Source organism: Hypanus sabinus, chromosome 7 (assembly GCF_030144855.1).
Source record: "Hypanus sabinus isolate sHypSab1 chromosome 7, sHypSab1.hap1, whole genome shotgun sequence".
NCBI lineage: Eukaryota > Metazoa > Chordata > Chondrichthyes > Myliobatiformes > Dasyatidae > Hypanus > Hypanus sabinus.
The window spans coordinates 85,923,048-85,937,827 of NC_082712.1; the positions used below are offsets into that span (position 1 = coordinate 85,923,048).

Consider the following 14,780-nt stretch of genomic DNA (forward strand, 5'->3'; position numbering starts at 1 on the left):
CCCACACACCTGTATCAGTCCTCAAACTAATCCCACTGTCCCACTCTCTCCTCACAGACCTGTACCAGTCCCCAAACTAATCCCACTGTCCCACTCTCTCCCCACAGACCTGTATCAGTCCCCAAACTAATCCCACTGTCCCACTCTCCCCCCACAGTCCTGTATCAGTCCCCAAACTAATCCCACTGTCCCACTCTCTCCCCACAGACCTGTATCAGTCCCGAAACATATCCCACTGTCCCACTCTCTCCCCACAGACATGTATCAGTCCCCAAACTAATCCCACTGTCCCACTCTCTCCCCACATACATGTACCAGTCCCCAAACTAATCCCACTGTCCCACTCTCTCCCCACAGCCCTGTATCAGTCCCCAAACTAATCCCACTGTCCCACGCTCTCCTCACAGACCTGTACCAGTCCCCAAACTAATCCCACTGTCCCACTCTCTCCCCACAGCCCTGTATCAGTCCCCAAACTAATCCCACTGTCCCACTCTCTCCTCACAGACCTGTATCAGTCCCCAAACTAATCCCACTGTCCCACTCTCTCCCCAGACCTGTACCAGTCCCCAAACTAATCCCACTGTCCCACTCTCTCCCCACAGACCTGTATCAGTCCCCAAACTAATCCCACTGTCCCTCTCTCTCCCCACAGACCTGTACCAGTCCCCAAACTAATCCCACTATCCCACTCTCTCCCCACAGACCTGTACCAGGCCCCAAACTAATCCCACTGTCCCACTCTCTCCCCACCAACCTGTACCAGTCCCCAAACTAATCCCACTGCCTCACTCTCTCCCCACAGACCTGTATCAGTCCCCAAACTAATCCCACTGTCCCTCTCTCTCCCCACAGACCTGTACCAGTCCCCAAACTAATCCCACTATCCCACTCTCTCCCCACAGACCTGTACCAGGCCCCAAACTAATCCCACTGTCCCACTCTCTCCCCACCAACCTGTACCAGTCCCCAAACTAATCCCACTGCCTCACACTCTCCCCACAGACCTGTATCACTCCCCAAACTAATCCCACTGCCTCACTCTCTCCCCACAGACGTGTATCAATCCCGAAACTAATCCCACTGTCACACTCTCTCCCCACAGCTCTGTGTCAGTCCCCAGACTAATCCCACTGTCCCACTCTCTCCCCACAGACCTGTACCAGTCCACAAACTAATCCCACTGTCCCACTCTCTCCCCACAGACCTGTACCAGTCCCCAAACTAATCCCACTGTCCCACTCTCTCCCCACAGACCTGTATCAGTCCCCAAACTAATCCCACTGTCGCACTCTCTCCCCACAGACGAGTATCAGTCCCGAAACTAATCCCACTGTCCCACTCTCTCCCCACAGACATTTATCAGTCCCCAAACTAATCCCACTGTCCCACTCTCCCCCCACAGACCTGTGTCAGTTCCCAAACTAATCCCACTGTCCCACTCTTTCCCACAGACCTGTATTAGTCCCCAAACTAATCCCACTGTCCCACTCTCTCCCCACAGCCCTGTAACAGTCCCCAAACTAATCCCACTGTCCCACTCTCTCCCCACAGACCTGTATCAGTCCCCAAACTAATCCCACTGTCCCACTCTCTCCCCACAGACCTGTATCAGTCCCCACACTAATCCCACTGTCCCACTCTCTCCCCACAGACCTGTATCAGTCCCGAAACTAATCCCACTGTCCCACTCTCTCCCCACAGACATTTATCAGTCCCCAAACTAATCTCACTGTCCCACTCTCCCCCCACAGACCTGTGTCAGTTCCCAAACTAATCCCACTGTCCCACTCTTTCCCACAGACCTGTATTAGTCCCCAAACTAATCCCACTGTCCCACTCTCTCCCCACAGCCCTGTAACAATCCCCAAACTAATCCCACTGTCCCACTCTCTTCCCACAGACCTGTATCAGTCCCCAAACTAATCCCACTGTCCCACTCTCTCCCCACAGACCTGTACCAGACCCCAAACTAATCCCACTGTCCCACTCTCTCCCCACAGACCTGTATCAGTCCCCAAACTAATCCCACTGTCCCACTCTCTCCCCACAGACCTGTATCAGTCCCCAAACTAATCCCACTGTCCCACTCTCTCCCCACAGACCTGTACCAGTCCCCAAACTAATCCCACTATCCCACTCTCTCCCCACAGACCTGTACCAGGCCCCAAACTAATCCCACTGTCCCACTCTCTCCCCACCGAACTGTACCAGTCCCGAAACTAATCCCACTGTCCCACTCTCTCCCCACAGACATTTATCAGTCCCCAAACTAATCCCACTGTCCCACTCTCCCCCCACAGACCTGTGTCAGTTCCCAAACTAATCCCACTGTCCCACTCTTTCCCACAGACCTGTATTAGTCCCCAAACTAATCCCACTGTCCCACTCTCTCCCCACAGCCCTGTAACAGTCCCCAAACTAATCCCACTGTCCCACTCTCTCCCCACAGACCTGTATCAGTCCCCAAACTAATCCCACTGTCCCACTCTCTCCCCACAGACCTGTATCAGTCCCCACACTAATCCCACTGTCCCACTCTCTCCCCACAGACCTGTATCAGTCCCGAAACTAATCCCACTGTCCCACTCTCTCCCCACAGACATTTATCAGTCCCCAAACTAATCTCACTGTCCCACTCTCCCCCCCACAGACCTGTGTCAGTTCCCAAACTAATCCCACTGTCCCACTCTTTCCCACAGACCTGTATTAGTCCCCAAACTAATCCCACTGTCCCACTCTCTCCCCACAGCCCTGTAACAGTCCCCAAACTAATCCCACTGTCCCACTCTCTCCCCACAGACCTGTATCAGTCCCCAAACTAATCCCACTGTCCCACTCTCTCCCCACAGACCTGTACCAGACCCCAAACTAATCCCACTGTCCCACTCTCTCCCCACAGACCTGTATCAGTCCCCAAACTAATCCCACTGTCCCACTCTCTCCCCACAGACCTGTATCAGTCCCCAAACTAATCCCACTGTCCCACTCTCTCCCCACAGACCTGTACCAGTCCCCAAACTAATCCCACTATCCCACTCTCTCCCCACAGACCTGTACCAGGCCCCAAACTAATCCCACTGTCCCACTCTCTCCCCACCGACCTGTACCAGTCCCCAAACTAATCCCACTGCCTCACTGTCTCCCCACAGACCTGTATCACTCCCCAAACTAATCCCACTGCCTCACTCTCTCCCCACAGACGTGTATCAATCCCCAAACTAATCCCACTGTCCCACTCTCTCCCCACAGCTCTGTGTCAGTCCCCAAACTAATCCCACTGTCCCACTCTCTCCCCACAGACCTGTATCAGTCTCCAAACTAATCCCACTGTCCCACTCTCTCCCCACAGACTGGTCTCAGTCCCCAAACTAATCCCACTGTCCCACTCTCTCCCCACAGACCTGTATCAGTCCCCAAACTAATCCCACTGTCCCACTCTCTCCCCACAGACATGTATCAGTCCCGAAACTAATCCCACTGTCCCACTCTCTCCCCACAGACATGTATCAGTCCCCAAACTAATCCCACTGTCCCACTCTCTCCCCACAGACCTGTATCAGTCCCCAAACTAATCCCACTGTCCCACTCTCCCCCTACAGACCTGTATCAGTCCCCAAACTAATCCCACTGTCCCACTCTCTCCCCACAGACCTGTATCAGTCCCGAAACATATCCCACTGTCCCACTCTCTCCCCACAGACATGTACCAGTCCCCAAACTAATCCCACTGTCCCACTCTCTCCCCACAGACATGTATCAGTCCCCAAACTAATCCCACTGTCCCACTCTCTCCCCACAGACATGTATCAGTCCCCAAACTAATCCCCCTGTCCCACGCTCTCCTCACAGACTTGTACCAGTCCCCAAACTAATCCCACTGTCCCACTCTCTCCCCACAGCCCTGTATCAGTCCCCAAACTAATCCCACTGTCCCACTCTCTCCTCAGAGACCTGTATCAGTCCCCAAACTAATCCCACTGTCCCACTCTCTCCCCACACACCTGTATCAGTCCTCAAACTAATCCCACTGTCCCACTCTCTCCCCACACACCTGTATCAGTCCTCAAACTAATCCCACTGTCCCACTCTCTCCTCACAGACCTGTACCAGTCCCCAAACTAATCCCACTGTCCCACTCTCTCCCCACAGACCTGTATCAGTCCCCAAACTAATCCCACTGTCCCACTCTCCCCCCACAGTCCTGTATCAGTCCCCAAACTAATCCCACTGTCCCACTCTCTCCCCACAGACCTGTATCAGTCCCGAAACATATCCCACTGTCCCACTCTCTCCCCACAGACATGTATCAGTCCCCAAACTAATCCCACTGTCCCACTCTCTCCCCACATACATGTACCAGTCCCCAAACTAATCCCACTGTCCCACTCTCTCCCCACAGCCCTGTATCAGTCCCCAAACTAATCCCACTGTCCCACGCTCTCCTCACAGACCTGTACCAGTCCCCAAACTAATCCCACTGTCCCACTCTCTCCCCACAGCCCTGTATCAGTCCCCAAACTAATCCCACTGTCCCACTCTCTCCTCACAGACCTGTATCAGTCCCCAAACTAATCCCACTGTCCCACTCTCTCCCCAGACCTGTACCAGTCCCCAAACTAATCCCACTGTCCCACTCTCTCCCCACAGACCTGTATCAGTCCCCAAACTAATCCCACTGTCCCTCTCTCTCCCCACAGACCTGTACCAGTCCCCAAACTAATCCCACTATCCCACTCTCTCCCCACAGACCTGTACCAGGCCCCAAACTAATCCCACTGTCCCACTCTCTCCCCACCAACCTGTACCAGTCCCCAAACTAATCCCACTGCCTCACTCTCTCCCCACAGACCTGTATCAGTCCCCAAACTAATCCCACTGTCACACTCTCTCCCCACAGCTCTGTGTCAGTCCCCAGACTAATCCCACTGTCCCACTCTCTCCCCACAGACCTGTACCAGTCCACAAACTAATCCCACTGTCCCACTCTCTCCCCACAGACCTGTACCAGTCCCCAAACTAATCCCACTGTCCCACTCTCTCCCCACAGACCGGTCTCAGTCCCCAAACTAATCCCACTGTCCCACTCTCTCCCCACAGACCTGTATCAGTCCCCAAACTAATCCCACTGTCGCACTCTCTCCCCACAGACATGTATCAGTCCCGAAACTAATCCCACTGACCCACTCTCTCCCCACAGACATTTATCAGTCCCCAAACTAATCCCACTGTCCCACTCTCCCCCCACAGACATGTGTCAGTTCCCAAACTAATCCCACTGTCCCACTCTTTCCCACAGACCTGTATTAGTCCCCAAACTAATCCCACTGTCCCACTCTCTCCCCACAGCCCTGTAACAGTCCCCAAACTAATCCCACTGTCCCACTCTCTCCCCACAGACCTGTATCAGTCCCCAAACTAATCCCACTGTCCCACTCTCTCCCCACAGACCTGTACCAGACCCCAAACTAATCCCACTGTCCCACTCTCTCCCCACAGACCTGTATCAGTCCCCAAACTAATCCCACTGTCCCACTCTCTCCCCACAGACCTGTATCAGTCCCCAAACTAATCCCACTGTCCCACTCTCTCCCCACAGACCTGTACCAGTCCCCAAACTAATCCCACTATCCCACTCTCTCCCCACAGACCTGTACCAGGCCCCAAACTAATCCCACTGTCCCACTCTCTCCCCACCGACCTGTACCAGTCCCCAAACTAATCCCACTGCCTCACTCTCTCCCCACAGACCTGTATCACTCCCCAAACTAATCCCACTGCCTCACTCTCTCCCCACAGACGTGTATCAGTCCCCAAACTAATCCCACTGTCCCACTCTCTCCCCACAGCTCTGTGTCAGTCCCCAAACTAATCCCACTGTCCCACTCTCTCCCCACAGACCTGTATCAGTCTCCAAACTAATCCCACTGTCCCAGTCTCTCCCCACAGACTGGTCTCAGTCCCCAAACTAATCCCACTGTCCCACTCTCTCCCCACAGACCTGTATCAGTCCCCAAACTAATCCCACTGTCCCACTCTCTCCCCACAGACATGTATCAGTCCCGAAACTAATCCCACTGTCCCACTCTCTCCCCACAGACATGTATCAGTCCCCAAACTAATCCCACTGTCCCACTCTCTCCCCACAGACCTGTATCAGTCCCGAAACATATCCCACTGTCCCACTCTCTCCCCACAGACATGTATCAGTCCCCAAACTAATCCCACTGTCCCACTCTCTCCCCACAGACATGTATCAGTCCCCAAACTAATCCCACTGTCCCACTCTCTCCCCACAGACATGTATCAGTCCCCAAACTAATCCCCCTGTCCCACGCTCTCCTCACAGACCTGTACCAGTCCCCAAACTAATCCCACTGTCCCACTCTCTCCCCACAGCCCTGTATCAGTCCCCAAACTAATCCCACTGTCCCACTCTCTCCTCAGAGACCTGTATCAGTCCCCAAACTAATCCCACTGTCCCACTCTCTCCCCACACACCTGTATCAGTCCTCAAACTAATCCCACTGTCCCACTCTCTCCCCACACACCTGTATCAGTCCTCAAACTAATCCCACTGTCCCACTCTCTCCTCACAGACCTGTACCAGTCCCCAAACTAATCCCACTGTCCCACTCTCTCCCCACACACCTGTATCAGTCCTCAAACTAATCCCACTGTCCCACTCTCTCCCCACACACCTGTATCAGTCCTCAAACTAATCCCACTGTCCCACTCTCTCCCCACACACCTGTATCAGTCCTCAAACTAATCCCACTGTCCCACTCTCTCCCCACACACCTGTATCAGTCCCCAAACTAATCCCACTGTCCCTCTCTCTCCTCACAGACCTGTATCAGTCCCCAAACTAATCCCACTGTCCCACTCTCTCCCCACAGACCTGTACCAGTCCCCAAACTAATCCCACTGTCCCACTGTCCCACGCTCAGTGGAGAAGATTGCGCTCTTTCACCTCTGGGTTTGAGAATATTTGCCACAAGTCATTGTGCAGGTGGCTGGTGTTGTAGTTGGTCGTTGTCACGAGGCGTCCAAAATCGTCCATGTTGGTAACGTACATGAATATTCCCTGGAACCAGAAATGGATCTATTAGCCAATGAGGCCACAGACACGTGCCTACAATGCAGCTGGTATCGCCCAATCACATTCACCGCTCAATAGGGTGGTTCCTTCCTTTGCACAACTGGCCAATGAGGGAGCTATCAGATTCCTGCTGCCCAATGGAATTATTTTCACAGGGAAGTGGGTCAGATTCCACCTTAGCAGAACCAGCCAATGGGGGCTGCTCCCACCTCAGTGCCACTGGCCAATGGGATTCACCTCCATTCCCCCCAACCCATGTCCACCCATCCTCCCTAAACTGTCTCCCGCCAACACCCCGCCCCATCCCATTGACTCTCTAATTATCCTGCACCCCCTCCCTAACCTTTTCGCGGATATTCTTGCAGAAGATCATGTCGGGGTCCATCTGCAGGCGGGTGAACACATTCTTGTGCCTCAGCTGAGTGCGCAGAATTTCGCCTTTGATCAGGTAGACCTGCGAGATGTACGGAACATTCCAGATACCTCTACAAGAGGAAGGAGGCACAGGTCACTCAGAAACACATCCAAGTTCCATATATTCACCACAGGGCCCCATTCAGCCTATCCAACACATGCCATACTTCCACCCCCACCCCCGAACTCCCAGTTCCCTCAGCCCCTCCCCTTCTTCCCTTGTCTAGGTACTGCCGGCTGACTGTATTTATCGAGAGATACAGCACGGTAACAGGCTTTTCGGCCAAAGGAGCCCGCTCCACCCAACCACCGATTACTTATTAACCTATACATCTTTAAGCTGTACACAGTTGCAGGGAGAACGTACAAGCTCCTTACAGACAGCGGTGGGAATTGAACCCAGATTGCCGATGGCGGTAAAGCGTTACACAAACGGCCACCCTGAAATGAGCTTCTTAATGAGTTCAAACTCACTGATCAGGTGGTCACAGTAGTGACCAATGAGCTCCAACAAGGAGATCCCATAGCCAATCACAGATGACCGGCCAGACCCCCACCTCCCCCCGCTTCCACCAGGAGCACAAAGCTGATTCCGCAGTTGCTGGAAACCTGAAATAGAAACGAATGCTTCGAGTACTTAGCAGGTCGACCGCATCAGAGGTGAAAGAAACGGTTAATATCTTGAGTCAAACACCCTTCATCATCCAATTGATTCAGTTCTCATTGCCTGAGGTAGTCCTGGACAGTATTAGAATCTCTCCAGAATCTATTGAACAGCCGATGAATCTTTTTAAACAGCACAGCTCACTGAGCTGACTATAAGATCTATTTAAAATGTATTATGAGTCTACACAATATAGTAAATTAGAACACAGCACCAACCAGTCTACAGAACTGATTTAAATGGCATAGTATACTAGTCTATAGAATCTACTTAAACATACTGCATCAAACAGTCTGCAGAATCTATTAAAATGTATTACAAAACTACAAAATTACAAATCTACGGAGTCTATTTAAACACTACACCAGTCTACAGTCTAGTTAAACAGCACACTACACCAGTCTACAGTCTATTTAAACAACACACTACACCAGTCTAAAGTCTAATTAAACAGCACACTACACCAGTCTAGAGTCTAATTAAACAACACACACCAGTCTACAGTCTAGTTAAACAGCACACTACACCAGTCTACAGTCTATTTAAACAACACACTACACCAGTCTAAAGTCTAATTAAACAGCACACTACACCAGTCTAGAGTCTATTTAAACACTACACCAGTCTAGAGTCTAGTTAAACAGCACACTACACCAGTCTAAAGTCTAATTAAACAACACACTACACCAGTCTACAGTCTACTTAAACAGCACACTACACCAGTCTAAAGTCTAATTAAACAACACACTACACCAGTCTAGAGTCTAATTAAACAACACACTACACCAGTCTAGAGTCTAGTTAAACAGCACACTACACCAGTCTAAAGTCTAATTAAACAACACACTACACCAGTCTAGAGTCTAATTAAACAGCACACTACACCAGTCTAAAGTCTAATTAAACAACACACTACACCAGTCTACAGTCTATTTAAACAGCACGCTACACCAGTATAAAGGCTATTTAAACAGCACACTACACCAGTCCACAGTCTATTTAAACAGCATACTACACCAGTCTAGAGTCTATTTAAACAGCACACTACACCAGTCTACAGTCTATTTAAACAGCACACTACACCAGTCTACAGTCTATTTAAACAACACACTACACCAGTCTACAGTCTAATTAAACAGCACACTACACCAGTCTACAGTCTATTTAAACAACACACTACACCAGTCTAGAGTCTATTTAAACAGCACACTACACCAGTCTAGAGTCTATTTAAACAGCACACTACACCAGTCTACAGTCTATTTAAACAACACACTACACCAGTCTAGAGTCTAATTAAAAACCACACTACACCACAGTCCTCAGTGTTTCCTAGAAGAGTGTATACTGTGTACAACACACCGACCTGAAAAATGGGAAGTACAGCCGTGTCTTCCAGCGAGAGTGGGCACCTCCTACAGTAGTTCCTGTTTGGTGCAGCTGGTGACGACAGATCTCTGACTCAAAGTATTAAGAGTTTCTCTCCTGCAGATGTCACCTGACTGGCTGAGAGCTGCCAGTATTATTGCTGCAGGCCAGGTTACTCACACTCTCTTGAGCTGGACGATGTCGATGTAGTCCTCTGAGCGGCTGTAGTATCCCTCAGAGTTAATTGCACCCCAGAAATTGGACCAAAGCTTGCCGTGGCGACTCATCATGGGGGCAATCACATTCCTGCAGCACGGTGGCAAGAGAAGGGAGAAGCTTACTCTGGCGTCGATGGAGGGGAGGTGGGGAGCTGGGACCAATTCCCACCATCGGGACTCAGGGCAGGAAGAGGTGGGATAGTATATAGTCTGTGGTCCATAAGCCCCAAATCTACAAGAAGACTGTAAGCTCTACCTGATATAATGATCTATAAATATCCTCACTTCAGGGAGGGTGAACAACACTAAAGCTACACAAAGACAAGTCCGCTTCACTGTTCAGTCTCCATGATGATGTCTCGCTATCTGCAATCACTATTTAAGCAGTGGGTCCCTACCGAGGAGGAGGCAATTCCAGCTACAAAGCAGTGGCGAGGCCTCACTTGGAGAATTGTGGGAGTTTTGGCCCCTCACCTAAGAAAGGATGTGCTGACATTGGAGAGGGTTCAAAGGAGGCTCACCAAAGGGATTCCAAGGATGAGGGGCATTTGATGGCTCTGGGCCTGTACTCACTGGAATTCAGAAGAACGAGCGGGTGAACTCATTGAAACCCATCGAATGTTGAAAAAAAGTCCCAAAAAAGTGGATGTGGTGAGGATTTTCCTTATAGTGGGGAGTCTAAGACCAAAGGACACAGCCTCGAATAGGGGAGGCATCCATTCAGAACAGAGATGAGAAGGAACTTCCTTAGCCAAAAGTGACCAGTCTGTGGAATTCAGTGCCAAGTCATTGAACATATTTAAGGCAAATATTGACAGATTCTTGATTAGCCAGGGCATGAAGAGATAGAGGGAGAAGGCAGGAGACTGGGGCTGAGAGGAAAATTGGATCAGCCATGATGAAAATGGCAGAGCAGACTCGATGGGCCAAATGGCCCAGCTCTGCTCCCTCACCTTATGGTCCTATAGTCTAACAAATTAGTGTAGACAGTGTTTATTTTATTTGTTATACACACTTAACTTAGACAAATACTTCTGGACAGACTTGAATGGCTTAATTCTGCTCCTATGATGGTTGGTTGGGGTCAAGCATGGATGTTTTTTCCCAGCGGTCTATGGCATACGCAAGCCAGGGTAGAACAATATGGAGAGAAAGCCATTGCTCATACAGTGGGCACCCCTCCCCACACAACTGATTAATCCAAAGGGACGGCAGAGACCGATACAGCTTGACATCAGCATTGAACTCAACGTAGGACTGCTCGAGATTTTACCCCTCAGAAGCCCTACCCATGAGTGGGTACAGCCACATGGCAGTGGAGGTTTGAGATCAAAGCTTTCCTTCTCCTAGGTGAACTGCCCACCACAGCTATGTGAGTCTGACATCAGCTCTGGGAAAGTTATCGGAAGGTATCCTTAGGGGCCAGATATACAAGTATTTGGATAGACATGGACTGATCAATGATAGTCAGAATGGCTTCATGCTTGGTAGGTCATGCCTAAACAATCTCACAGAGTTTTTCGAGGAAGTTATAAGGAAAGTGGATGAAGGCAAGGCCATGGATGTTCCCTACATGGACATTTGACGAGGTTCCGCGTGGGAGGTTGGTTAGGAAGGTTCAGTCGCTTGGCCTTCGAGATGAATGAGGTAGTACATTGGATTAGACACGGGCTTTGTGAGCAAAGCCGGAGAGTGGTAGTAGATGGTGATCTCTCTGACCGGAGGTTTGAGACCAGTGATGTCAACATGGACCGATGCTGGCTCCTTTGTTGCTTGCCATCTATATCAATGATCTAGATGATAATGTGGTTAACTGGATCAGCAAATTTGTGGATGACAGCACGATTGGGGTGTAGTGGACACTGAGGAAGGCTATCATGGCTTGCAGAGGGACCTGCTGGAAAAATCGGCTGTAAAATGACAAATGGAATTTAATGAAGACAAATAGGAGGTTTTGCACTTTGATAGAACCAACCACGGCAGGTCTTAAACTGTGAGAAGTTAGGCACTGAGGAGTACGGTAGAACAAATAGATCTGGGAACATAATTCATTGAAAGGGGCATCATAGGTAGATAAGGTCATAAAGAAAGCTTTTGACACATTGGCCTTCATAAATCAATATACCGAGTACAGTTTTGGTCTACAGGAAAAAATGCAAATAAGTTTGAAAGAGTGCAGAGTAAATTTACAAGGATGTTGCAAGGTCTGGGGGACCTGAGTTATAAGGAATGATTGATTTGGTTAGGACTGTATTGTCTCGAACAGAGAAGATTGAGAGGAGATTTGACAGAGGGATATAGATAGGGTAAATGCAAGCAGGCTTTCTCCATTGAGGTTGGGTGGGACTACAACCAGAGGTCATGGGTTAAGGGTGAAAGGTGAGAAGTTTAAGAGGAACCTGAGGGGAAACTTCTTCACTCAGAGGGTAGTGAGAGTGTGGACCAAGGTGCTGGCATGAGTGGTGAATGTGAGCTTGATTTCAGGGTTTAAGAGACATTTGGATGGGTACATGGATGGTAGGGGTATGAAGGGCTATGGTGCAGGTCCATGGGAGTTTAAATGGTTTTCGGGATGGATGAGATGGGCCAGGGTGCCTAAGACTTTTGCACAGTACTGTAATAATTTTATGTATTACACTGTACAGCTGTCACAAAAACAAGCAAATTTCATGACATGTGTGAGTGATGATAAACCTAATTCTGATACGGGTCTCTGTTGTGGACTGAGAGTGGGAAGGGGGGCAGGGAGAGGTGAATCATGGTTGGGAAAAGGGGCAGGGAGAGGGGAGGGAGTGGGAAGCACCAGAGAGACATTCTGTAATGATCAATAATCCAATTGTTTGGAAGCAAATGATCTTGCCTGGTGTCTCAGGGCTGGGTGTGTCTGCTCCCACGTTCTCCCCCGCCCTGACATTCTTTCCCTGTCCATCATCACTACTCCCAACACCCTTTGCTCCGGCCAGATTTACAAACTCACTGTCTGCTCCACGTTGACAAGCACAATACTGTGCAAAAGTCTTACGCATCCTAGCTATATTGGGGTGGGGGGGTTTCCTTGTGCTTTTTCTGCTCTTGTCTTTCCAGCTGGTAGAGGTGACGCATTTGGAAGCTGCTGTCTAAGGAATCTCGGTGAGCTGCTGCCGTGTCCTGTAGAAGGGACGGAGTAGGTGACAGCGGTCGGTACCTATTAAACGGCTGATTTGTTCTGGATGCTGTCAATCTTTCTGCGGGCAGTAGTAATGGGTGGGAACACTAAGAGCGATAGGAGGGAGGGGAGGGACAAGTGAGGGTAAATCGGGGAGGACAGCCCAGGCACGGGGGGGGGGGAGACAGTGTGTGGGTGATGGGCAGATGGGAAGGGAAGGGTAAATCCACTGAAAGAGGACTGTGGCCTGACTCAAGACTAGGACTAAAATCAGCCTAAGATAATGTTGGAAAATAATGAAGGTAGGAGTAGGTGTGTAGGTGTGCCTGACAGCCTGTATGTCTGAGTGTGTGTGTGCACGCGCATGTGCATCTTTCTGTGTATGTACATGCGTGTGCCTGTGTGAGAGCGTGTCTGCGTGAGCGCGAGAGAGCGAATATGAATATGAATGTGCATGTACGTATGCGCTTCTGCCTCTGAATGTCTGTCCCTGTTGGGAGGAGACAGCAGGAGGCCCGTTTCAGAGTGTCTAGCCCTGGCTCGAGGGGCCAAACACTCCTGGGGTGCTGAGGTAATCTCCCTCCTGATGTAGTGTCCAAAGTGGGGAGCTGCAGAGTGCCAGCGTCGGTAATGTGCCCCCCCCCCATCCCCAAAGCCCAGTTTGAAGAGGAGCTACTTGTAGGAACAATGGCCAAATGTGGTGCACAGCAAGATCCCAGTGTGTAGGTCAGCAAGGAGGGCCTGAAGGGAGGAAAGGGGACAAGAGGGTGAGGGAGAGGTGGAGAAGAACGGGAGGGGGAGGGCAAGGGGCAAATGGACAGGAGTGGGAGGGGGAGAAAGATGGGAGTGGGAGAGGGGGAAGGACAGGAGGGCGAGGGGGAGGGGAGTTTAGGATGGGAGGAGAGGGGGGTTTAGGACACGAGGAGAAGGGGATGAAGGACGAAAGGAGAGGGGAGGTTTAGGATAGGAGGAGAGGGGGGTTTAGGATAGGAGGAGAGGGGGGTTTAGGACACGAGGAGAAGGGGATGAAGGACGAGAGGAGAGGGGAGGTTTAGGATAGGAGGAGGGGGATGTTTAGGGAGGGAGGAGAGGAGGATGAAGGACGGGAGGAGAGGGAGAGTGAAGGATATGGGGGGGGGTGGGTTTAGGATGGGAGGAGAAAGGAGGGATACCTGTTGTGCCCAATGAGGATCCTCAGGGTCTCGGGGTTGGTGAGGGCCACGTCCGAGTCCAGGTTGAGGTAGTAGTCACAGTCTGGGTTCTGTCGGCACATGTGGCTATGAACAACAGGACACAGTATTAGCATTCCACCTGGGAATCCAGCTCCCCAATCCCACCTGGGAAAAGTTGAGGTCAGCTCTACCTCATGACACTCATCTCCTGTACAACCAGATCCCCTCTCCCTCCTCCATCACCCATTCTTCATCCTCGTCCCTCAAAATCCTCTCCTCAAAACCCTCCCCGCCTCTCCCCAAGCCCTCCCACTCTCTCAGAAACGCTTCTCTCCTCTCCCTCAAAACCCTCTCCACCTCTCCCCCAAAACCGTCCCCTCCTCTCCCTCAAAAGCTTCCATACCGCTCCGTAAAAGCCCTCTTCACCTCACCCTCAAAAACGCTCCCCACCTCTCCTATCTCCACCCATGCTCCACTTCTTTCCCTCCCCACCTCCTTCTATTCCTGCCCCTCCCTTGCCACTGCACACCAAACCCACCCCCCCCATGCCCCTCCACTCTGTGGCCAGACTCACAGTCCCATGTCCCGGGCCTCTCCCTCCGTCATCTCCTCCTCAGGCCCCACGACCTTGACCGTGTAGAAGTCCTCCCTGTATTTCTCCCAGAACTCCTGGATGTGTTTCTCGTGGTAAACCTCC

General features: G+C 51.0%; 1 protein-coding gene across 2 annotated transcripts in view; it reads right to left on the minus strand.

The window, feature by feature from the left end:
- LOC132396930 (multifunctional procollagen lysine hydroxylase and glycosyltransferase LH3-like) overlaps positions 1–14,780 on the minus strand; it is a 149,367-nt gene that overhangs the window by 73,368 nt on the left and 61,219 nt on the right. For both annotated transcript variants that reach the window (XM_059975045.1, XM_059975046.1), the window contains 5 exons: positions 14,658–14,779; positions 14,084–14,188; positions 9,729–9,854; positions 7,446–7,587; positions 6,974–7,087 (listed from right to left, as the gene is read on the minus strand). In XM_059975045.1, coding sequence (XP_059831028.1) covers positions 6,974–7,087; positions 7,446–7,587; positions 9,729–9,854; positions 14,084–14,188; positions 14,658–14,779 — 609 coding nt within the window. The remainder of the gene's footprint in view (positions 1–6,973; positions 7,088–7,445; positions 7,588–9,728; positions 9,855–14,083; positions 14,189–14,657; position 14,780) is intronic.